This window comes from Antedon mediterranea, chromosome 2 (genome assembly GCF_964355755.1).
Source record: "Antedon mediterranea chromosome 2, ecAntMedi1.1, whole genome shotgun sequence".
Classification (NCBI taxonomy): domain Eukaryota; kingdom Metazoa; phylum Echinodermata; class Crinoidea; order Comatulida; family Antedonidae; genus Antedon; species Antedon mediterranea.
In genome coordinates, this window is record NC_092671.1 from 23,922,446 (window position 1) to 23,949,061 (window position 26,616).

At 31.5% G+C, this 26,616-nt stretch overlaps 1 protein-coding gene across 1 annotated transcript in view; it reads right to left on the bottom strand.

The window, feature by feature from the left end:
* The window catches only part of LOC140039369 (uncharacterized), a 203,269-nt gene that overhangs the window by 82,484 nt on the left and 94,169 nt on the right, over positions 1 to 26,616 (bottom strand). The window contains exons 113-150 of the mRNA XM_072084972.1: positions 26,302 to 26,328; positions 25,722 to 26,168; positions 25,031 to 25,504; positions 24,696 to 24,722; positions 23,650 to 24,096; positions 23,495 to 23,518; positions 22,728 to 23,183; positions 22,560 to 22,586; positions 22,016 to 22,459; positions 21,628 to 21,651; positions 20,493 to 20,933; positions 19,924 to 19,953; positions 19,207 to 19,635; positions 18,791 to 18,817; positions 16,805 to 17,245; positions 16,656 to 16,679; positions 16,118 to 16,564; positions 15,270 to 15,728; positions 15,001 to 15,024; positions 13,948 to 14,379; positions 13,151 to 13,177; positions 12,557 to 12,991; positions 12,351 to 12,383; positions 12,061 to 12,102; positions 11,629 to 11,867; positions 10,408 to 10,685; positions 9,674 to 9,951; positions 8,190 to 8,392; positions 7,748 to 7,925; positions 7,317 to 7,436; positions 6,972 to 7,094; positions 6,508 to 6,711; positions 5,989 to 6,231; positions 5,636 to 5,806; positions 5,128 to 5,299; positions 3,688 to 3,965; positions 3,151 to 3,348; positions 1,585 to 1,779 (exon numbers count right to left, since the gene is read on the bottom strand). Coding sequence (XP_071941073.1) covers positions 1,585 to 1,779; positions 3,151 to 3,348; positions 3,688 to 3,965; positions 5,128 to 5,299; positions 5,636 to 5,806; positions 5,989 to 6,231; positions 6,508 to 6,711; positions 6,972 to 7,094; positions 7,317 to 7,436; positions 7,748 to 7,925; positions 8,190 to 8,392; positions 9,674 to 9,951; positions 10,408 to 10,685; positions 11,629 to 11,867; positions 12,061 to 12,102; positions 12,351 to 12,383; positions 12,557 to 12,991; positions 13,151 to 13,177; positions 13,948 to 14,379; positions 15,001 to 15,024; positions 15,270 to 15,728; positions 16,118 to 16,564; positions 16,656 to 16,679; positions 16,805 to 17,245; positions 18,791 to 18,817; positions 19,207 to 19,635; positions 19,924 to 19,953; positions 20,493 to 20,933; positions 21,628 to 21,651; positions 22,016 to 22,459; positions 22,560 to 22,586; positions 22,728 to 23,183; positions 23,495 to 23,518; positions 23,650 to 24,096; positions 24,696 to 24,722; positions 25,031 to 25,504; positions 25,722 to 26,168; positions 26,302 to 26,328 — 8,568 coding nt within the window. The remainder of the gene's footprint in view (positions 1 to 1,584; positions 1,780 to 3,150; positions 3,349 to 3,687; positions 3,966 to 5,127; positions 5,300 to 5,635; positions 5,807 to 5,988; positions 6,232 to 6,507; positions 6,712 to 6,971; positions 7,095 to 7,316; positions 7,437 to 7,747; positions 7,926 to 8,189; positions 8,393 to 9,673; positions 9,952 to 10,407; positions 10,686 to 11,628; positions 11,868 to 12,060; positions 12,103 to 12,350; positions 12,384 to 12,556; positions 12,992 to 13,150; positions 13,178 to 13,947; positions 14,380 to 15,000; positions 15,025 to 15,269; positions 15,729 to 16,117; positions 16,565 to 16,655; positions 16,680 to 16,804; positions 17,246 to 18,790; positions 18,818 to 19,206; positions 19,636 to 19,923; positions 19,954 to 20,492; positions 20,934 to 21,627; positions 21,652 to 22,015; positions 22,460 to 22,559; positions 22,587 to 22,727; positions 23,184 to 23,494; positions 23,519 to 23,649; positions 24,097 to 24,695; positions 24,723 to 25,030; positions 25,505 to 25,721; positions 26,169 to 26,301; positions 26,329 to 26,616) is intronic.

Here is a 26,616-nt window from a genome sequence, read left to right on the forward strand (position 1 = left end):
TTGTGTAGTTTACAAATGCTTAAAGTATTCATTGAAAAGGATACTATTGTTCCTATTCTTAATTAGATTATATTATACAGATATTGCCTGCTTAGAGGTTACATATAAGATTTGACATCCCCAAGGAAATGATATTATGTTTGAGGGAATATATATTTCTCGAAGCGCTAGCTGAGGGAAATATATTATTCCCCGAGAACAAAATATCATCACTAAATAGTTTAGTTGATTAATTTCTTCAAGCAAGTTACGTGGCGCATCGGATGAAGCGCTGTCTTGTGATGGAGTTCAAGTTCCAGTAGATGACTTTTGTTTATTTATTGCCAAACGCGAGTGTTGCCAAACGAAAATTCCACAGTCAGTATCATCATACTCGAGAATTTGCTGGATTTTATGTTTAATAACAGGGACACGTTAATTACGCGAAAATTACTCAGTCAATATCATCATACTCGAGGATATATATGATTTACAATCCTTGCAGCGGTAGTCATTTGATGCAGTTTCAACCAATCACGTTCACGTATTTACATAGGCTATGTAATATAATAATATGTCTCTTTTGTTAATATTATTTAAAATATCCATTGGTGGTCATCCAGTATTTGGTTCTTTGCTTTTTAAAAAATTCTCTTTTGCATATAATATGATAAAAAAAATTCACAAATCAGTGAGAGTGTGAGTATTCAACTGTGATAATCTTTACTTAAAACGAATACCGTATATTTCGGTGTATAAGTTGCACCTGTGTATAAGACGCACCCCCTAACTAAGAGTAAAATATCGGTATTTTTTATATCGTCGATTTATAAGACGCACCTTATATTTCATCAAAACAATGTTTTTTTAAATTGTAATCAATATTATTGTAATAATATATTTTGTTATATCTACAACGGTGTCCTTTATTTAGGTTTTTCCTTACCTAGCCTCAACAAGTTCTTTCTAACTTGTTATTCATGAGTTTCGCACCCGCAACATCGAGTGCATGACCGTGTGTGTAACACGTACGTGTGTGGGCTAGCCTCGCTCGATCATTTCGAGAGGGCGCACGTTTTCACGGACAATCGTATTCGATTAGTATCTATGTATCTGAGAAGTGTGTACGCTAGGTCCATGCTATAATCACCTGGAGAATATACTAGTCGAATACCGTACACCATGTGGCCGCCAAGAAGGGCTTGCACTGGGGGTATGGCGGTCGGCGATCGTGCGTATAACTACTGTATAAAATTTTGAAATAAATACTATTCCAATCGTACGTAAACGTTTACAAATGAAATTTTATCGGAGCGCCTAAAACAGCTCCATAATGAACAAATCTTTTCATCATATTTAGTATAACATCATGCTAAAATGCCTTGAAAACTAGGCAGAAGCAGGTTGTCGTTACGTTAGTTAGTTACTGTAGCTAGACCTAGCCTACTCAGGCCTAGCAAACGAGGTGACGATAGGGAGGCCTAGGCCTATGTACAATCTGTGTGGTGAGGCATTTATGTTCGGTGTATAAGACGCACCCTTAATTTAGAGGTCAAATTTGCGTGTCAAAAATGCGACTTATACACCGAAATATACGGTACTTACCAAATTCACAAAGCACTTGATGCAATTGTGCACGATCACATGTTTGCATATTCCAGGTGTACTGTGCATTATGATTTATCAAAACACAATCCTTTGATTCATCATTGTTAGCTTGGCCTCCTTGAAAGTTAGTGTAGCTAGCATTAAATCCATCAACCCACACTAATTCACCTTCTGTCTCCATATCAGACATACCTGTATAAAATATATAATATTAGAATAAAACAGTACTGCAAATGTCTGTATTATGTAGGATGTCATGGATATCCAGGCCTGTAGCCAGGGGGGGTTTTATGGTTCGGGCGAACCCCCCTCCCCTTTACAGCGAACCCCCCTTAACCGACTGCGAACCCCCATCCCTGACATCCCCAATACCTCACCTTCATCTCTGAAAATCCTCCAAATACTTGCCCCACAGTACAAAAGGTTATTCGTAAATTGAAAAATTTGTAAACCCGTTCGTGAATAACTCATACCTTCTTCCTTGTATGATTTCTAAGAGCTAAAATTGAATTGGTTGCCGATTTTCACATTAAAAATAATACAAATTTTTGGTCTTAGGATATAACATGATATTGACGGGTGTATCGTGAGCTTGGGCACGACGAACGAATCATATAAAGGATCGTACTTTATATTGTTTAGATCACTGGCAGACTGCATGCATAAAGTATAATAGCCTTCCGACGTACATCAAAAAATGTAACGCTGCGGTTACTATACCTACAATATTTATGTGTGGCTATGAAGTATAGTGTATCATCATAGAGGATTTAGTGAATATTAATATAATACACTATAATATCTATGGTATCATGTACTGTAGTTTACATTATAGCATTCTATTATTTTTTTCTAGACCACCAGCCGATACGTAGGCCTACTCACTATATCAATACCACCTATTTACATTGATATATTTATAGTTTCCTCAACAAATTGCTGTAAATAAATATAGATAGCATCCAAAAAGTGTGCTTTTTTCGCCGCTTGCCTATACGTTTGCATTGTAACACAAAACAAAATACCGAGTGAATGATCAAACAATCGGCGGTTCCGCACACAGAGCATGCGCATCTAACATACGGCAACAAATGTTATCGTCCTTTAAATAGTCCACGTGTGTGTGAGGAGGAGGAAGTACGATCGTTTTGCTCATTGGTAGCATGCTGCATGAGAGTGTTTTTTTCCGTTCAATTAGAGGTACCATTTATCATGAGTGTTATGTGCGAGAGTACCATTTCCGGCCATCAAGGGGTGTCATTTAACAAAATTCTCTTCTCTGGGGGCAGTGACCCAAATACTTAGTGTCCAAACCTCCCCTTGACAGATCCAATTTGTTTGAATATTGGTGATTATACATTATCAAACAAGTTAGAACCACTGATGTATTTACAGAATTTCCAAGAAATATTCCCAGGTGAAGTTAAAGCTAAATTTAGGTGCAAGCTAAAAATGTATCCATTAAAACATTGATGATCATTATGTACTATTATTTTTACTGATATTGTATGTTATAATTAATAAATCAAAACAACTACTAAATTCTGTAATAACTGCACTTACCTATCCAGTAACTGTTACTGCCATAGCCATACCTATCAAGGTAGGTGTTGATAAGATTTTGTATATATTGATTGTAAATGACAACAGGTTCACCACCAGTATCAAGGCAGCTTATCCAGGCCTCACTAAATGGTTCTTCATTCTCATGTGGTTTGTAACACATGTGGCCAAGCTTCATACTACCTGTAGGACAGTGTTCTGAAAAAGACAATTAGTATTTTTTTACCAATGTAATCAATTGAAAATAATGTTCTGTATCTCCTTCTTCTAAAATGAAGAACCAATTAGCTGGTTGTGAATTCGTTTGACAATCATGCAATGTTATACTTTCAATTGCATGCAGATCTGAGCTTAGTAGTAGAATCATATGGCAAGAGAGTCTGCACCTTTTGGAGCTGTAACAACTGATAATGCTATGCCATATTACATCAATGCCTATCAACAGAAAGCTTAATTTCATACTTATATGGAAAAATAGATACATTTATTTTTGCATAATCTGATTTGCTTAATCCTAAATTATTTAATAAAACAAACCTCCACTAGACATTTCACAGACATAGCCAGCTTGTACAGAGCATGGGAGTGCTTTCCATTGGCTAGATTCAGAGTCTATAACAACACATTCCTCTCCTTCTGTGAAGGCCTGCAACCAATCGCTGTAGTCATTCTCGTCAAACTGTATACCATCCATCCACATCATTGACATATCATCTCCTTCTACAATGTCTTCTCCTTCAACAAAGAATGTTTTCTTACGGAAAAGTCCCTTAGATAGACCGATAAAAAGATCAGTGGATGCACCCTCTTTTACACTGTAAACAAAAATAAATATATAAAATGTGAAATCTTCAGATAATAATTGCTGCAGTGACCCAATGTTTATACTTTACATAATTCATAATTCAGCACGATTAACCATAGGTTGAACAACATCTACAATTAAAACACACCTGATTGGAGGATGATTGTGTCATGATATTCAATAAACTAGTTACAATGAACAATGTCCTTGAGGGTGCAATTTTGTTATGCGAGTGAAATTTCATTACATCTTTGGTTTATATATGTGCCTTCATTCTTGTTACAATGAGCAACTCTGGGGTGACACAAGGTTAGGTTGTTGACTGGAGCATTGCCTTTTTTTATTTAATCTTTCTTACTCCAACAAATGATAATTAATCAAAGACTGCTTTAAGCATAGTATTTCAGGAGCGGATCTAGGATTTTGATAAAGAGGGGGCCAATATGGGAAAATATTTATCTAGAGGGTCCGGAAAATTTTTTTCCAGACGCCCAGAGATAGCATCTGAGGCGTTTTGGCCGGTCGATTCTTGTCATAAAATTATCTGAATATAGTGGTTTTTTTTTTTGCCAATAGCCTCAAGCCTGGTTTCCTGTCGACGTAATGTTACGACGAGTTGCGTAGAATTTTCAAATCGTTAAAGTTGAAAATAAATAACGATAACGATGATCGAGCCGGACCGCAAATATTTACACATTTTTACACGATCGTTAATGGTTTCTTGGTTCTTTCGAGAGCTGCTGGGACACACGGACATGAAGTGTTGCGAAGCCAAGTCCGGCATGAAAATTGAAAAACATGCTTTAGCTTATGACATGTTTTTTTGTGCTGATTTCTTAATTTAGGCTTACACTAAAGACAAACATTAAATTAAATTGTTTTTATATTATAATTTAGTTTACTTACACTTTTTATTTTGAAATATCAGACTTTAAAAGAGCAAACAAAAGTTTAAAAACATTGTCGCGTTGTAAAAATTCAAGAATTGTCAGCGCATACATATTTTTCCACAAACTATGACATAATTTGTGAACCATTTGAAGTTGAACAAGGATTGAAGATTTTAACGATTTTTAACAATGATTTTTACCCCCCTTTTTCTGTAAAATCTTTATTTTCTGTCACCATATCAATATTATAATGTATAACAATTTTAAAAAGCAGTTACTTACTTTTGAACAATGAATGTGTTATCTACATTATTGAAAATACTGGCAAGCTCAGAGCCATGAGCCTTACACTGTAAATAAGCATTCTCAATAGTTGTTGGTGTTTCATCTTTGTAGTAACATTTTCCATTTTCACTCATCTTCCAGCCGCTGGGACAATGTTTGTGGATTATGGCTAAAGATAATCAAAAGTAAATATCTAAATATCTATATTTAAGTTTATCAGCAAGCAAATGATAAGTTTGTTTCCATTGTAAAAGATAAATATAACAGCATTTAGTTCACAATAGTTAATAGTACCAGAAAACATAATTAGAAAACCATGCTACTTTATAATTTTATTTCTTGTATCAGCTAATTTCTAGACTAAATAATTAATTGGTCTAAAAAACCTATTATCATATTATATACACAAATTACTAAATAGAATATTTCAATATTATCAATTATAAACATCTTTATTATTTAAATACAACCAATAATTATATTTTCCATTTTAAAGTTGACTTACGTGTAATACACAAGTATGCCTTGGCATCAGAGCAATCTGCATCATGGTAATAATAATTAAAGCTGTTAAGTTTTAATGTCACACAATTCTCAGCATGATTTACATCATTTGGTTGTCCATTTGCCCATTTTGTGAATCCACCAATGTTTCCATTAGACCACACATGAATATCTATACAGAGACATCACAACATTAATTATTTGCTACCCCATATATGACCTGCTTTTCATCATTGTTTTAATAGCATAACAGTATACTACAAAATACTTTTTTATTTTAATAAAAAAACAAAATGCAAAGCGAAAGATACATATTTATAAACCAGAGTACTGTGTACAAATAGCACTTATTACCTTCAAAATGCTTATCATTCAGTCCTATCCAGTGATCCTGGTTACCAGCTTCTAGGTTAAGCAGGTAGTTGTTTACTACTAAGTTAAAATCTGTTTCATTGTGGAAGTATGCTAGATCACCACCATTGATACTACAGTCAGCTCTTGCATCATCAAATGTTTGTGGTTCTGGTACCTCTCTGATGCAGAACCCTTCACCATCAATCAGTAATAAATATTGTCCTTCTTCGCACTCCAATACAGCTGGTTTTATTTTTAAATAATTCAAATAAATAAGATGGCTTTTTAAAATGTGTTCTATAATACCTGACTTCATAAAGTATATCTTATAGTTATTTTTAAAGTAAATATTTAAAAAAATTGATAGTGCTTTTTATCTTTCATACCTCTTTCTCTATTAAAATACTAAATTTTTGGTTTAATATCAATATCAAAGAAATCTGGAAGTAATGTAGATTTCTAGGATGAAGTTGATGAAAATTTGAAGTATTTCTATAAACTAATTAAAGAAATACTTACGTTCTGTGCATCCAGTATTGGATTCAGGAGCCAGTGAAGGATTGCGTCCATTACCAATCAGACCTTCTGGGCAGGCACATAAATATTCTCCATATTCAGGGATGTGGTTAATACAGGTAGAATTGTTTACACAAACTGTACTGTACAAATAGCAAGGATCATTTGAGTAGTCTGCACTGTCTGTCGCAAAAGTTATTCCAGATTCTAAGTTCAAAAAGTAAATCAAATTTTAGTAAATATTTTAATTTTTAGAACAAACATTATAGAAAGTATATATTATATATTATATATATTATATAATCTAAAATCTATGTCGAGTAACTTAGTAACTTAATGAAACATAATTTAATTTTTAAATCTACAACATTTTGATTTCCAAAAAGATGAATAAGATTTGGTATTTTAAATGTTCTATTCTGTAGTATAATGGCCTAAAATAATCAAAATCGATAAAAATAGGATACCTTCACAAACTTCACCAACACGAATGAATCCTGGATAGCACACACAGCTGTAGGTACCTGGTTCATTAGCACAGTTGGAGAACTGTGGACACTCTGCTTCCTCTGTTTCACATTCATCGATATCTTTAATAAGATTTAATTTTGATAGTATATAAAGTTTCTCATATTCTAGTAGATTATTTTATAAACCCTTCTATAAAACAATTCTCTCGAAAATATGTAACATCGAGGTGATATTAAAGAAGTGTCTTTAAGAATTAAAACGGAGTATGGCCAAAATATCTCTTTTTTCTATAACTGTTCTTTTAATATAGTTTGAAATGTTATTTGTCAATATTATGTTACCTGTACAAACGTCTCCATCTCCTTCAAATCCTTCATGACATTGGCATACATGATCACCTTCTGTGTTTGTACATTCTGCATTAATGTCACATCCATGGCCTTCCAAACATTCATCAATATCTATAAAATACATTTATAGAATAAGTGTCACAGAATACTGTTACATCAACCTTTCAAAACTTGTAATTAAGCTGATATTTATTTATAAAGGATAATTGCCTAACTACATTAAATAGGTTAAAATAGTAAGTGAAAATGAAAGAAAACACTTTGTTAACTTTATGTTTTGACACTGATGATATGTATTAATATTGTTTACCTTTAGTTCCATTAATTAATTACTTTACCAAGTTTAAGATACATAATTTCTTTTCTTAGTAAGAGTAAATGTTGATGGTGATGATGTAACCATTTGTTGATTTGATACAGACCTTGACAGTTTTCAATACCATCACCACTGAGACCCTCTGGACAATGACAACCATGAATACCATTTTTAGCTTCACAAACCGCATCACCATGACATGTGATATCTACACATTGTATTGCACCTTCTGCATGGCATATACACTCACGACTACAGTCTTCAGTTGTCCATACTTGTTCAATCTAAATAGAAGAAATTAGGAAAATAAATGTTGACCATAAAAGAAAAATAAAAGGAAGTGCTCACATTCAATTTCTCTTATAGTGTTTTACAATTACTGAAATATATTCTTACAAATTTAAGAAACTAATGGTTTATAGAAGGGATTTTAAATTAGACCTTTAAAAAATTATGCAAGCATTGAAATACAATTAGACTTTTAATATATTGTGAAAGTAATTATTGAATAAAGCCAAGCTTATTCTCGAGGTCTTTGAGTAATCTACCTCATAGTATGTTCCAAATTCATCTTGACAACCACATTGATCACGAGTAATGCAATGAGTTCCACTTAAGACATAATTCTCATCACATTCACAACCCTCAGTGCAAAAGTCTGGGCATTGATCTTCTGGAGTATTGGTTACACAGGTCTCAGGGCAAGATGTTGCACACATCGAATAGTGGCTATGAACTGGACATTCCATAGCTGATGCAACAATTTAAAATAAAATTGTATTACAGAATCGTAATTATAAATATATGTTTACACAACCATACAGTAAATAAAATATTACATCAATTTTGAATTTTTCTCACTAACATCATTAGTAACACGTTTATATTGTATTTTGCAAAATATTTTGATAGGATGTTCTTGTTTTTTTGATAAAAATTAGTTTGGAAATGATGAAGTGGAGGCCAAAAAAATAATTGTAATAAACATTATAAACATTATTATTTCAGTTATCTGTTTAAATACATTAAAATTGTAATATATAACCATGCCATGCAACTATTAAAACAAATTATTCACACATCTGTGAATATAGCATAACAATTTCTAATTTTTATCACTATGTCAGCATGCGGTAAGAAACAGATTATCTATTATTTATAGCAAATTGACAAAAGGTCTATTTTAATCAGGAAATCAACTTTCAACAACATGCATCTACTTAACATTTGACTATATATTTTATATTTTTATCACAACTAGCAAAATATGAATGAAAAATGAATGTGTCTTCCAGCAAGACACAATTACATAGAGGAATGTGCTTCAAGTAACAATGAGAATCATCACATGATACATCTGGTGAGAACAACAAAACAAATGAGCAACATAAAAAGTTATTTTAATTGTAATATGTTACAAAAATACTACATAAATATTAAAAACTAAACAAAATGTTAAAAAATATACACTAAATGAAATGAAAAATATACACTAAATGAAATGAAAAATGATGATAGTTAGAGGTGAATACAAAATATTGGCAGAAATACACAGCTGTATTCAGGAAACATTCATAATTAAATTATCAAAAATCAAAACTAATGGATTTAATGCTGTGATTGACAAAGACATTTTGACTGATAACATTTATTATGCAATTTTACATCATCTGCTAAATGTTGTTAATATTATGCAGTAATCATAATTTAATTGAAGTTTATAAATTATAATGTGTTGTTAGTGTCCTTGAGAAACAAAATAAAAATTGTTCACAACTTAATTACATTACAGTTTTTATTTTGTTTTTCTGGGTTATAATTTCCAATCAGTCTTTTCAAAAAACTAATTAATAACTTTTGTTGAAGATAAAATTGAATTACAAAAACTGAGAGATGAAAGAAAACAAGGAGAGTAAGGAAACATGGTAGATTAAAACTGAAGACTTTAAAGACAAAAACAAGGACATTTTTTTTTACACAAATAGTAAATTTAAGATTAACTTAAGTATAATTAAAATATTAAATATCTTACAACAAAAATTGTCTGTTCTGAAGGAGTGTGTAAATTGAATTCCATGTGCACTACAGTCTTGAAAATATTCCTCTAAGTTGTTACAGATCATCTCATTACCACCAATGATACACAGATCATAAACACAAGATTGAAAGAAATCAGCTGGATCTAACACTGAATGACAAGGAGCAAATACACCATTTGGATCAGTGATTTGACCACAAAGTTCATTTGAACTATATGCTTCTTGTGCCTGTGGATCACATTCCGGTTCTGGCTCTGTTTCAACATGGCAACTGTCAAAATATAACAAAATAAAGTTGAATTTTGTTATGTGCTAAAAAGTGACTAATTAACTAACTAAATTAAAAAAGAAATTTAAAAAAAGAAAGTAAATTTAAAAGGATCTTAAGATCATTAGCACAAACAAATTTATCAGATAGTATGATTGATTTATTTATGATTATTTATTTATTCAAAAAACTGATTATCATTTAATAGTGTAGGTTTCTTTTCAAGCTGATGTTGTATGAATGTACATTTGGTTGAGACAGGAATGGTATTATAGCACATAAAACAGGAAACTGGTAACTCAAAGCTATGATTCTAAAAAGTATTTTATGGTCACAGCATTGGATTAAAAGTTATTATTTATAAGGTCAATATTTTTTTTAAAAATCAGAATAAAAAACCCCAGATAAGAGCAATACTCATATTTTTAAACAAATTTTTATATAAAAAAAAAGATTTACGTTGTATCCACATTCCAGCTGTTACCCCAAGAATTGCTATCAGGTGCTTGTAGAAGATTAGGCATAATACGATCATTATCTGCATTTCCATCATTATTGCCACATAAACCTTCTGTGTTGTTTACATACTCTTCACCAACACCTGCTTGAACACGTGTGTTTCCATCATATTTAACCCAAAAATCTAAGTCTGAGGTAAGCAATACATTGCCTCCAACATATTCTATCATTAGACCTTCAGTAGGGTTAGATGGAAGTGTAGTCCCTACTCCATTGAGCTGAAAGTTTAAAGTATTAAAATAATAATAAGCTAAGATTTAAATTGTTGTGGTTATCTAGTACTATGGAATAAAAGCAAGTATATACCAATACCAATACCAGCAAGTATATAGCAATACCAATACCAGCAAGTATATAGCAATACCAATACCAGCAAGTATATACCAATACTCAAGATTCCCATAGTAACCCCAAATAAAAATAATAAGTAAAATATAAGATGATTTTTTTTTAAATTTGGTTTTAATACATTATATAGTTTAAAGATATGTTCAACTGAAAAATTTTTAAACAATTGTTTTTTTTAACATGCCGTTTTAGTGTTACATAGTAGTTATTGGAAAAAATAACTGGAATAATCACTAAAATTTCCCCTTGGTAAACTATATATTAAGACATCCTTACTTTTAATTCTAAACATCGCCTAAACCATAATTATTTTGGATTTAGTCGATTTATAAATTTAGTATTCTAGGATTTTACCGAAAGATGGATTAAGAAGAATACCTATATTAATCATTGTAAACTTAATGGTTATAATAATAATGACAAACAAAAAAACATAAACATAAAAGACAGAGAGGGAGGTGGAGTCAATCTATACGTTAAAGAAAGTTTAAATTTTAAATTACGACCTGACTTGACTATAGATGCTACTATATCTGTTTCACTCTTCATTGAAATCGAAATCAAAAAATGAATTGTAAAGAAATATTTACTATCTAAATGTAATTGAAGCCTATGGTTTCTGGTTAATTAACTATAACTATTATTTTTGTAAACAAAGTCATCATTTTTTTGCAGCGAAATTTACTAACTTCATTACAACTACAAAATGGCCTATTTAAAGTTTGATTTTATGGGAAAATACACACATTAAAACGGAAAAGCAATAATTTGTGTGTTATATAATTTTGTATACGAGGTAAACTTGGAACTTACTAATACAATATTGCCTCTTTTTAGGTCTATAGTTAGACCATCAACCTCCACTTTTACAAACTCAGAAAATGAGACACGTGTTCTACCATTCCTGAATTGGTTTTTGACATATACAGTAAACAAAGGTTGTTGATGTAGCATGTCAACTAGGTAAATGTATGTGCAATTGCCTTGGAAATCTTGTCGTCTACCATCAAATGACTTATAATGTGGATCACCAAAACCAGTGCATAAATGATCTAATTAAAGGTAAAACATAATATAATTATAGAACATTCAAACTAAAATTAATTCACTATCAATGTTATGCTCATTGCTCCATATAAACTTAAACTTGTAATAACAAAATAATATGATGCCAAAATTTATTTGTAAACTAAGAAATAAAGTTTACTAGAAAATGTAAAAAATAAATTTAAAAGGTTAACCTACTTTGTGATCGTGGTCTTCTACGTCCAATATGATTCAGTGTTGCTATTTTTCAAGAAAAATTAAAACAAATTCTAAGAATGTTTTTAATACTTTTAGAAATAAATTTAAATATATTATGTGTTGTGTATTAGAAATTATTAACTTAAGTTGTTCATTCTGATGTTAACATAACTATATAGAAAATAAACAATTTATAGTATTGTAAGATTTCTTTTGTGTTCTATCTTTGTATAGCAGAAACAAGTTTTCCACAACAAAAAATAATAAATATGTTATGTTGTTTGTCTTACCTGATTCTTCACTGCTTTGTAGTCCAATGTATTCTGAAATTATTTAAATAATAATTCTTTTTACATACAATACAGTGTATAAATACAATTATTTAATTACAGCATTTATTCAAACGTTTTAATAATACTTTATGATAAAAAAAGATTATGAATTTCAAGCAAACTGAAGTAGTAACATTGTCACTATAAAGACTTAATTTTCTTACCAAGTTCACAGAATCTGAAGTTTCCTGAACTTCTATAACCTGTGGAAAATCCAACAAAGTTGACCTCCAGTGGAGAAAGGTCAGTCCACTGCATAAAAGCTGCTTCTCCTCTACGTCCAACAGCTATCACACCATCTTCCCAGGTAATCCAAAAGCTACGATATTGAGTTCTACTAACCATTCCAGCACGCTGATGTGTATGTGTTACCTCATTACGACAGCCACGACAGCGTCTAATAACTGACCGTGTATTTCTCCATCCACCAAGAACAATCTCATACATATCTGGTTGATTCTGGTTCATATTAGACAATGATATATGAACATCATTTGATGCTTTAACGTCTAATGCTAGATTAGTATTATGTATACGGTCATACTGATATCGATACCAAAAGCGTGTATCAGTGTTATATTCTTCCGAATTTGAACACTCTGTGGGAAAAAAGAGAATAGCAATTGAGTTGACACTAAAATAAACAAAATTTTGTATGTATTTATCATTGTCGTCATAGGTTATCTGCATTAATATACAATCCAATTAAACAATTCCCATCTGTTTTTATATGAATCATGAAAAAAAAAAATTCTTACCATTGTTTGAATTACGTTCGGCTAGTACTAAAAGAGATATAATAAATACATATAGTAAAAACAACATAATTTAGCTGTAAATAGTAATTAATGAGTACAATTATGATCATTATTGAACTAAAAGGCACACAAGTAATTCACACCTTGTGGCAACTTAAGTAGCAACACCATATTCCTGAGAATACACAATAAATATTTTACTATATATATATTATTATAGTATTCATGGTCTACTTATTACATATTTATATAGCACCTAATGGATCACTGACCCCTCTAGGTGCTTTAAATTAGACCTTAACTAATGGTAATAAACTATCCCCCGCTGGACACCATTCCGGTAATTCTTAGTCGAAGTTTCGGGGATGGAGACAATCAATAATGTGAAAAAATGTAACTATGCTTAACTATGCTTAACTAAGGTAAAACTATCCCTCGCCGGACACCATCCCGGTATTTCTGAGTCAAGATTTCGGGGCCAGAATTAAGAATAGAGAGTAAATGAAGCATGCACTAACTTAAGCTAGGGTTAAACTATCCCCCGCCGGACACCATCCCGGTATTTCTGAGTCAAGGTATTAGATATTAAATTAATGGCAAATTGAACATAAACAAATAACAAATTATATGGAATATACTGAATAGAAGCCAAGAACATTTCAACAAATAGCAATCATTTTGGGACAAAAAACAAACAAATATGCAATTCTATATGCAATATGCAAATCCTTATATTTTATTTATTCTTTGTTTGTCAAAGTAATGATTTCTATCTGTTTCGACAATATATATTTTACCTTGTTCACAGAATCTGAAAGCTGCAGCACTACGTCGACCAGATGAAAATCCTACAAATCTTACTGGTAATGGGTCTTCATCTTCCCATTCCATAAATGAGGTTTCACCATCCCGTCCTACGCCAATATGACCATTACCAAAACTTATCCAAAACGTTCTATATTGCGAGTTACTGACAACAGGCTGATTATGTTGGATCATAACTTTCTGGCATGTTCCTTTACATCGCCTAATGGCACTTTTTCTTCCTCTTGATGCGCTTATAACAATTTCATAAATGTTTTCCAGATCATAATTCTGATTGGAAAGTGCTATTGATACTTCATCATTAGCTAGGACATCAAAGTGAATTGTGCTTTCTGTTAGTGGCATAAATGGATAGCTAAACTCATACTGGTGTGTTGTTTCAAACACAGGTGATGCACGGCAAGCTAAATAAATGAGAAATAAACAAATATATAACAAATTAAATATTCAAAAACCCATATATACAAAACAGAATATTTAAAAAGTAAATACAATTAATTTACAATCACAACATATATTTCAAGTTGTTTCTAATAGTGTACTCAATTATTTTATTGGATACCAAAAAAGTGATTGAAATTGACGATTTGAAAAACTAGAATTGATGAATATTTCTAGTAAAATGTGATGTAAAGGTATAAACAGAGGAAAAAGAAAATCTTATAATTAATGTAAAATTTTTTTTTGCAATTTTAGTGCTCCATATTATCATTAAACATATTGTCTCAAAAGAATTTTTATTCTTATATAAATAAAGATTTTTATACAAATACATAATTAACATTATGAAACAGGATATCAATTTATAATGACAATCAATAACAATCAAGCAAAAAAAGTGCACAGTAAAGATTTAATAAAACAAAACAAAAAAAACTAGGAAACAAATGGATACTGCTGATTTTTCAATATGTTCAACTATTGCTTTGAAAAAATATACATAATGTATATTTACTATAATTATAGTCATATAATTATTAGTAGAAATATGATATGTGTAATAAAGTAAAACAATATAAACTAACCTGCATTATCTTCCTGTGCCAAAACTGAAAATATAAACAAAAGTTTGCTTAGTTTAGGATACAAAAGTTTGGAGTAATGTCAGAAACATAAACAATTCTATGGCATGGCTAGTATTTGATTTGGGTTAATCAGAAGATATGACCAAAAAGTTATAACAGTTGTAATTTTCAATGGGTAAAAAAAGTGAATGTTTCTAAACCAAAAACTATATAAAAAAATTATAACTTTCACAATTAATCAGAACATGTTAATTAGACAACCAAATTACCTTGACTGCAGAACTTAAAGTCTCCAGGTGAACCTTGTGTTGAGAACCCAACATAGTTAACAGTAATTGGATTATCATCTTGCCATTCCATAAATGCTTCTTCTCCTACTCTACCAACAGATATAAAGCCATTGGCAAAACTAATGTAAAATACTCTCCAATCGTCTTCAACCACAATATGATGACGTGAAGTGTAATCCACTTGCACACACCTGTCTTTGCATCGACGTATTGAAGATTTAGATTTTGATCCTTTACGAGCACCAATTGTAATGTGATACATGTTGTCAACATCATAATTTTGCGGAGACAATGCAATATGTACATTTTTATGTGCACGAACTGAAAATGTCAATGACGTTTCTTGAGTGCGACTGAATGGGTAAATAAAGTCATATGTGGATTCTGTAGATTGCAAAGGTGCCTCAGAACAAATAGTTGTCTCATTGATGTCAACATCTGAAAAAAGGTTAGTGTTTTCTGTTATTATTCTCTTCTATTAGGAATTTATTAAAACTTTTAAAAACTGTGAATACTTGTTCTATTAAAACACTTTGAGCACTTCATTATAAATATTATGGTATTACTATTGCAAAAGACAATTGACAATAAGAAAACCATGTTGAATGTACAACAGTACAGTGTAATACAGAAAGTTAAAGTAAAAAAATCAAAATCGTTATTATCCATTCTCATTTCCCTCAACACCCCTATTCAGTTCTACCATGTAATCAAATTTTGAAAATAAGGAATTAACAAACACAGCTCAAAAGGTATTCGCTTTCGAGAAGCCCTTAAATATAAAAATATGTATCTTGCGAATATTATTAATGAATAAAAACACTTACCAATATCACAAAACTGGAAGTCAGCTTCAATATTTTCGGCAGATTTAAATGCAACAAAGCGTACATCAACAGGTTCTGGATCTAACCATTTCATCATTGGATCTTGATCAGGCATACCCATTACTATGGTACCATTTATCCATGAGATCTGAAAACTTCTAAAGTTTTGAGCACTGAGAATGCCAACACTTCTTGTACGGTACTCTACCATTTGTCTACAACCTGTATGTTTGCATCTTCTTATCACTGACTTAGCATTGTTCCATCCGCCAATTACTATCTCATATTTCTCATCAACTTCAAAGTTTTGCGATGATAGTATTATATATACTTCTTTTGCTGCACGAACATCAAACGCTACACTAGTGGTATCATTTGAGAGTTCATTAAGAGAGTAATCATAGGTATTATCACCAACGGCCTGCATCAGGTGAGCTTGGCTACAATCTATAAATACAGACATTTTTTGTGTTGTTTTCAAAAGGTGGTAAATAAATGAAATGCCTATGCAATATTAAAAGAATACAAATTAACTTACATCTTACTGCGCCAGATTGTAATGCTGTGAAAAGATACAAATTCTTTAAATTAATATATTTATTCAAATACAGAATACAATTTTATAACATGTTATTATTATTTCTATATAATTGTTAAACTCTATAAATAGCGGTTTCTAATATTTACCCAAATCACATATTCTGAACTCTCCAGGAACAGCTTGGTCTGTTGCAACTGCAATATAGTTGACATTAAGTGGATCATCATCTATCCATTCCATAAATGCGTCTTCCTCTTGCCGTCCAACTAGGATGTGCCCTTCATGAAAACTGATCCAGAAACCACGGAACTCATCATTTTGAAGTACATTGACCAAACGATTTGTCACAGATGCCTCAGCTGCACAGCCAAGACAACGTTTAATCAATGATGACCTTCCATTGCCGTTACCAAGTATCACCTCATACATGCTGTTCATATCGTGCTTCATACTTGATAGTCGAATATGAGCTCCTTTCTGTGACTTTACAGAAAAAGCTACACGAGTAGTTCCTTCTGGCAAACGCTCATATTTGTAAATTGATGTGTCAGAGCCATCAGTTTCTACCACTGGGAATTCCTGACAAACTGAAACAAATTCATGCATGTGGCATGGTTAGCATTTCTTAAGAGATCACAAAATATGAACATGTTACATTGCCATTTATAAAATGCATCCTAACTGTAAAGTTTGTTACCTCTGTAAGTTCCTATACACTTACTCTCTTAGTCGTCATAACAATGTAGTAATAACACGAGACGGGTTAACTCTATTTAACACAAACAACGGTGCATTTATTATCGACTTTTTACTCGCAGCACAACAAAACCGCACACACTCTTTATGTGCTCAACAACCTTTGACCTCTCGGTCGCCGTGTCTATAGACACTACATCCCTTCTTTTCTCATTTAAGATAACAACTAAAATTAACTAACATTAAAACTATAACATTAAAACTATAAACTTCTACTCTGTAACATCAGATTCATTTACTTTCTCATTACCCTTTTCAAACTCAATCTTTTTAAGGTCTTTTACATTTCTTCGTTTCTGTACACCTTCATCGTTTTCGATCTGAACACTGTTTCCCTTCTTTTCTATTACACTATATGGCATCTCTCCATAAGTCGTACTCAACTTATTTTTCTTATCCTGTTTCACAAACACTTTATCTCCTTTCTTAATTTCTGATTCTTTCGATTTCTTTCTTTTATCCCAATATTCCTTCTGTTTTACTTTACTTTCATAATCCTTAACTCTAATATCATCATCGTTTGGGTCTCTCCCTTCATTACCCATCTCAGGCAACTTGGTCCTGAGTTGTCTACCATACATCAATTGTGCTGGACTTTCACCAGTAACACAGTGTGGTGTTGTTCTGTACGCCAACAGAAACTTATTAATCTCTCTCTTCCACACTTTCCCTTCGGCAGACATTGCTCTAATAGCTTTTAGGAGTGTTTTATTCTGCCTTTCAACTTCTCCGTTTGCTTGAGGAGAATAAGGTGTAGTTTTTCTGTGAGAAATTCCGTTCTCATTTACGAACCTCTTAAACTTATCACCTCTAAACTGAGGACCATTATCGCTCACGATCATCTCTGGTAATCCGTGAGTTGTGAACCAATTATCTAAGGTCTCGATCACTTTCCCTGCTGTGGTTGAGTGTAGTACACCTACCTCAAACCATCTAGAATAATAGTCCACTGCTACTAATAAGCTTTCCCCTCCAGGAAACGGACCACACAAATCAATACCAATATGCTGCCATGGCTTTCGTGGCAGATCGGTTGGTTTCATTGGTTCAGGTCTACTTTGTCTATCGACTACCTGACAAGCCTGACACACTTTTACATAATTCTCAATTTCTCTATCGATTCCAGGCCACCAAACCTTTGCTATACACTTACTCTCTTAGTCGTCATAACAATGTAGTAATAACACGAGACGGGTTAACTCTATTTAACACAAACAACGGTGTATTTATTATCGATACTTTTTTCTCGCAGCACAACAAAACCGCACACACTCTTTATGTGCTCAACCACCTTTGACCTCTCGGTCGCCGTGTCTATAGACACTACACTAACTAATGCGATATAAATGTAATATTAAATATAAAATTATACTTACTTGTTGCATCACCAGCTTCATGTTGTTCTAAAAAATTAATAAAATGTAATTATTGTAAAAAGTACTTAAATCTAAATTACCAAAACTTTATATAAATTGCTGAAGTAAAAGAAGAGTACATTCAACTACTAATTTTTAAAAATTCGAATTTTAATTTACGTTAAATTCAATCTTGAAGGTTACACGTTACTGTCCTTACTTTCTTAGTGTAATTCGCTATTTTACAAACTAATATATACAGTTTTCTATTAAAAACATATGTTTACTAATTATAAACTTTTAATTTTTATGTATTATGAATGAATCCGAAGAAAATCAGTGCAACTGTATTGAACAATCAATTTATATATTAAATAAATAGTGGAATCAAATTCTAAATCAAATGTGAAATTATTTAAATCAAAATAATATCTTACGTAGGTTACAGAAGCGGAACAGACCCTCATTGCCTGTGGTTTTGAGACCAATGTATGCAACATCAAATGGATTATCATCTTGCCATGTTAAAAATGCCTGTCCACCAATTCTCCCAACAGATACAAGACCATTTTCGATTGTTACCCAGAAAGTTCTCCATTGATGTTCTGAGAGATATGGCATAGACTGGGAATTGTGAGTTTGATCACACGATCCAGGGCAACGGCGTATGGATGCTCTTCTTCCACGACCACTTCCAATCAAAATCTCATATACTTTATCAACAGCATAGTTTTGTGATGAAAATATAATCTGGACATCGTGTCCTGCCATAACATCAAATACAATGTTGGTGGACGTTATTCTGTTGAATGGGAAGGTATACTCCTCTGAGCCATCAGTTCTTATTACAGCATTTGTGGCACATTCTAAAAAAAGGAATTTATTTCAATTTAATTTGAACTCTTTGACTATAACAATAATTTGTGATACAAAAACATTGAACTGTTATAAATTTTGATATTACAGAATTACTTTGAATAGAATATTGCTAAATTTATTTTGAATAATGAGGAACATAGCATTCATAAATATTTTTATACAATAATTACAGTTTCCATACCTTTCTGCAGTTTAGAATCAAATTTGCCATGAATTCAATTCAATAATTATAATATTATATGTAATTGTAAATGACAGCAAGTACATTTTCTTACCTGAATGAGTTGTACGATTTCGAATAAGACCTAAAAACAGATATGTAAGAATTATTTAGAATGAACTTTGAATACAAGAAAACATGATTGGTTTACAATCAGTACAATAAATTTACTACTTTACTACAATAATTATAATGAGGATATTCTATAATTGAAACATTCGTTGAGGTAAAATGTTAAAATAATCATTAACCAGTGATAATAACCAATATACTACAAATTACTTTTTATAACAAGTTGATATTGAAAAATTAGTAAAAAAATCTAACATTTAAAGGTATGTTTCCCTGAATATATATATAATATGTTTTTAAAAATGATTTGGTTGTTAATGTCACATAATAGTTTCTCTTTGACCAAAAACTGTATTGAAAAAAAAAATGTATTTAAAAAAATGTAATTTAAAGGAAAAATATTAAAATTAGCTGGACGTCAATGGGTTATTTCTTTTTATAAGTGATTTGTTAAAACTACAAAATGGCCTATTCAAAGTCTTTTTTTGTTAATCATCATTTTACATGTTTTTAGGGACAATACATCTTTAAACCTAAACTACATTTTCTTACGTTGGTCACAGAATCTGAACTCTCCAGGTATATCAAATTCGGTTGCAAATCCAACATACTTGACAGCTATTGGTTCCTCGTCAGTCCAAGTCATAAATGCTGGTTCACCATGATAACCTACAGCAATTGTGCCATTACCAAAACTAATCCAGAATGATCTAAACTCTGTAGAATCTAGGAAACCTGATATCACGTTGGTCTTGGTTGTTTTCTGACATGCATTCTTGCAACGTCGTATTGCACTGCGAGTGTTACTCCATCCACCAATCACAATTTGGTACATTTCATCAAGGTCATAGTTTTGTGGTGAAAGGGCTATAAAAACATCTTTAGTGGCCTTTACATCAAATTCAATGATACTAACTCTGTGATGTAGTCTTCCAAATGCATAATCATGTTCTCCATCACCATTACTCTCAAGTACTGGTGCAGTTGAGCATACTATATTAATAAACATTGTATCAATTGTTACAATACATTTCTATGTTAAAGGCCAGGTGCGGGCAAAAAATTTCTATTGATCATACATTCCAATAATTATCGATCTATAGTTTCCCCTATGTTTCATAATTTTTTTGATTTTATTTGTGTTACACGAGCTTGTTGAAAATAGCACTTTCTAATCAGTGGGGGGATAGTTCAAATTACACAGTAAAATCTATATTCTTTTGTACACAAATTTTGTAAATAGAGAGGCGTTTTAAAAAGCTATGAAAAATAAACGGTGTGGTAAAAAATGTTATCAGATGACTAAATATAGGTAATATAACTTAAATATTACATTTCTGATATTTTTATTCAACTTCAGATTTTTATTTTCATGCTATAGCAAAAATTATCCACTGTATATCCACCATCTTTTTTCACCATCTAGGGAGTCACCAGACATGTTATTACATTAGGTTAACTACCTAACTACTGAAAAAAAATTATCCTTGTTTTTATGGAAGAATTTTGCCAAATTTTGTATTTGACAATATTACGGTAAATTGATGTTTTTTCGTCTTGATTTCTGTTACAAATATTTGATTTATGTACAATTAACCAAATATTATATTTAAAATTCATGCCTCTACCTGAGCTTTAAATATTTAAGAAAAAAATTAATACATTTTAGAAAAGTATTTTAAATTACCTGATTGAGTTCCAGATTGCAGAGCTGTAAACATGAATAAATAACAATAAATGAGTCATTTTAACAAAAAATTATAAAATATATCAAAGTTTGATTTTAAAACATACATATTGTATATATTGTGGGCATATTCTAACTTGCAAGGCAAGGCTTTTTTTGCCTGTTTTGTTACAATATCACTAGACCTATTAATTTAGATTTAAAAACCAGGAAAAAGTTTTAAAGGTAAGCAAAGAATGAACAGTAGATATTTGATAAGTGGTAATTGTACATTTATGTTTTATACCTAGAAATTTAATAAAATAACAAAATCAGTATATTCATATACATTTTTTTTATATATAAATTATAAATGAAGATGATACTGTAGTATCAAACAAATGCATACCCATATCACAGAATCTAAACTCAGCAACAACGCCTTGTGCTGAAGTATATCCAAGATAATGTATATCCAGGGGATCCTCATCTAAATACTGCATAAATGGTGGCTCTCCAACACGTCCCATTGAAATAACACTTTCATCAAAGCTTAACCAATAACTTCGAAAATTATCTCCACTCAAATAACCATGTGTATTTTGTTCCGTTCTCATTAAGTTTGGACAATTACTACACTTTCGAATGGCTGAATATTGATTTCTCCAGCCACCCAGAACAATTTCATACATGGCTTCACGGTTAAACTTCTGTTTAGACAGGCTAAATCTTACTTCACCAGTTGATTTTACATCAAATTGTACATAGGTTATGTCTTCTGGGAAAGCTGCTAAGTCGTAATGGAAGTGAAGAGGTTCATCTTCTTTACGGAATGTATGAGCATTTGCACACACTATTAGGATGAACAAATAAACATTATTAGTTTTGTTAGAAAGACAAAAAATATACACACATGTTGTTTAAAAATGTAAAATCACTGACTGAAAACATACCTAAGCTGTCAAGCTGGTCAGATAATTCTGTAAATAAAAAATGAAATTTAAATACAAATAAGCACAACTTGTGATGGAAAAATAAGTTACTTGAATTTACAACTTTTGAACATTTGTCTTGAGTAAATGATAAGTAGCAATTGAAAAATATTTCTCTAATTGACTTACCAAGGCCACAGAACTTAAAGTTCATGGGAATGTTTCTTCTTGTCCTAAATCCAATATAGTTGATAATCATAATAGAACTATCTTGCCAATCTAAGAATGAATCATCATCACCATATCTGCCAACCATTATGTGACCATCAGCAAATGAGATCCAAAACCGACGTGGTGTATTTTCATTGATGTAAGTTGAGCGTGTCAGACTATCTGTAGCTAAGGCATCACAATTTTCGCATCTACGAAGGCTGGAAGCTCTTCCTCTTGACTCACCTATTGTTATTATGTACATATCAGGGATCTCGTAATTTTGAGTGGAAAGAACAATGGTGGCATCTCTTGATCCAGTTAATTCAACTTCAATACGAGATGCCTGGTCAGGTAAATGATTAAGTTGAAAGTGGTAATCATCATCTGAGCCATCAAGTTCAATCAATGCTGACTGTTCACAACCATCCAATGCTTAAAACAAATCAAAAACAACTTTCTTGTTTACTTGTATCCGGAGTTCAGCATTTGCTGGGTCCGAAGTCGAGGCTAGGCTATGCCTATAAGCTCCTCTTGAAAATAAGAGGGTGGTTGGACCATGCTCGTATTTATGTTAGAATATTACTAGAAATACTTAATCACATGATTATGAGAATTTGACTCTAATTTATCTTTTATTTTACTGGCGATTGGATTCACTTCAATTCATTTTAATTTGCCTATTATGTCTCTTTATTATGTAATATCTATACATGTGTATTAGTAAAATAATGAAATATGCTTACCTGTGTCAGAGTTTGTTATTGGAACTTGAAAAAAAGAAAAGTATTTGAAATAATACTATTAATATTGTGATACTGTCTTTATAAGTTATAGTTAATAATATTGTCATTATATCTGTTTAATTTATATGTTACAACAAAAAATTATCACTACTTACTAAGATCACAGAATCTAAAGAGGGCAGTAACACCAGTTCTGGCAGCAAATGCTACATATTGAACACTGATTGGCTGGTCATCTTGATGAGTCAAAAAAGCTGTTGTTTCTCCTTCACGACCAACAGAAATCAGTCCATTCTCAAAGCTGATCCAAAAAGTACGGAAAGATTCATTGTCAATGTATTTTGAACGTGTTTGATGAGCTTGATCTACGTTACCACAGCTTCGGCACAAGCGTATTGAACATTTTTTACCTCCACTAAATCCAAGGTATACAACATATTCTTTATCAGCTTGATAGATAGAATCACTTAGAAGTACATAGACATCATTTGAACCTTTGACATCAAATTGAATATGAGTTGTTGTAGCAGCAATTGGGGCAAAATTATAATGGAATTCTTGACTTTCTCCATCTGTATGCATAGTTGGTGCTGCTTGACAAACTGAATTCAATAGAAATACTTCATTAGTTGGGAAATATTTTTACACTATTTTAATAAAAAGAAAAAGTATTAAGACTAACTTCTAAAAACTGTTGGACTTATTTATTTGCTGTTCTGTGTTGATGGAAAAATCAAATAGTACACAGACTTTATTACTTGCAATTCCATTCAATTTTGTGTCAACCTAGTTACTATTAGGCTAAAAACATTTTATAGGCGCAATTGGAATATATGTATGCTTCATCAGAATTAGTCAGCAGAGAAGGAAACAAAATTGCATGACTAGGCATAGCTAATTAATTAAAGGCCTTTATAGTGTTAGGTCTAATAACTATAATAACTCATAAACAATTAACGATGCAACTTAAAGTTGAAGCTTTGAGACTTACAAAGATAATAATAGAAATATCAAGAAATGCATCTGTCTACAGAATTAAAAATTACTTAATATTTCAAAATAAAATTTAAAAATAAATTTTATATTAAGAGTGACCACTCTTCACTCATATTTTCTCCCATTTCTCTTTCATTCATCCTTGCTTTTTATGGTATATGCTATGTATTAGAGTATTTCGCTAATAAGCATTAAAACAACTCACCAGAACTTCCAGCAAACTCAGTTGGTGCTAAAACAAACAAGAAAGTAAGTACACTTAATTAATATACACATTTCATCATGTTATTACTTTGATATTAGTAGTAGTAGTAATTATAATAGTATTATTATTAAATATATGATTGATTATTCTTTTATATTTCAATACCTCAATAGTCTAAACCAGAGATGATATTAGGTTTTCAAATAATTACAAGAATTTATGTAGAATAAAATAAATCATTGCTAATAAAACTAATAATCATAGTCATGATTTACTTATCTCTTGTAATTTTGTTAAATACAGGATCTTCTTACAAAGTAGATTTAAATGATTACCTAAATTACAGAACTTGAATACTGCTGGTCTATTTCTTCCAGGATGTATACCAACGTATTTTATTTGAAGTGGTTGATCGTCAGTCCATGTTAAAAATGGTTCATTTAAATCTCCTTGCCCAATAGATATGGTTCCTTCTGACCAACTAATCCAGAAATGTCTTAGTTTGTCATTGTCTAAGAAATTAGACCGTGCAAGATTTACGTCTACCAAATCACGGCAACCAATGCATCGCCGCATAGATGACCGTCTGCCTCCTGACATACCAATTACAATTTCATACATATTTTCCATGTCATGGTTCTGTGATGATAGTGTAAGGAAAATATCTCCGGAACCTTGGACATCAAATGACAACCTTGATGTACTCTCTGGTATCTTTGTAAGTTGGTAAAGGTATGTAAGCTTCGTTCCATCCATTTCTATCATTGGAGCTGCTTGGCATTCAGTGCTGCCGTTGTTAAAAGATACTTCTAAAAAATAAAAAATATAAAAAATATTAGACACTTCAAAATGTGGCACTAAGTTTCTATAACGACATTCAATTTTCTCCAAATAATGGTGACCAGAAGAGGTAATATAGATTCTTAACAATAAAAGACTGATTTTCTAATTAAACACGTCATAATCTTATATAACATAATGATTGGGTAATTAATTGAACAGAACAATTGATTAAATAAGGATTACCAAGATTGCAGAATCGAATCTGTCCATGTTCATTTATTTTACTTGTAAACCCAATATAGTTGACATCCAGTGGGGATGTATCTTCATAAGACAAAAACTCTTCATTTTCCCCATCACGGCCAACCTTGATGTTTCCATTTCTAAAACTTATCCAATAGCTACGCCATTGGTCAGATGCAAGGAACACACTTCGTCTTAATTGATCTGTTTGAGCAAGAACCCCACAGCTGCGACATCGACGGATGTAGGTTCTTCTGCTGTTGCCACTACCAAGTTCAATTTCATACATATCTTCCATATTATGATTCTGAGAAGAAAGGCTGATGAAAAGGCTACTGCCAACACGAACATCAAACTGAATCTGATTGGTTCCTCTTGGTAGATGAGCAAGATCATAGGCATATATACTGTTTGCACTTAACTCTAATTCTGCATCTGCTTGACATGCTATTATTGAGAAAAAGTAAGATTATATTTCTATGTATTTACAGTAATTGCCATTCAAATGTGATTACGTGTAACAATTACATGTTGATTATAAAGCTTTCAGTAATGTAAATAATATAAACGGAAATCTTACCATCACTATTTACTACATCAATGTGAGCTGGAAGAAAAATTATATATATCAAGTATATTGAACATTCTTAAATAATTACAATTAGCTCCAGTATAGAAATAATAGATAGTAGAATAACAACATCATCGTTATCCTTACTATACATTATACACATTTAACATTATTTTATTTCACCAAAAAAATAATAGAATAAAATAGCAGCAGAAAACTTGGTTACTTCATTGTTTTAATCACTAAAAAATTTGTTTCATACGACCAGCATGTAAAACATAAGTGGTCAAATGGTCGTACGAAACAAATTTGTAGTGATTAAAA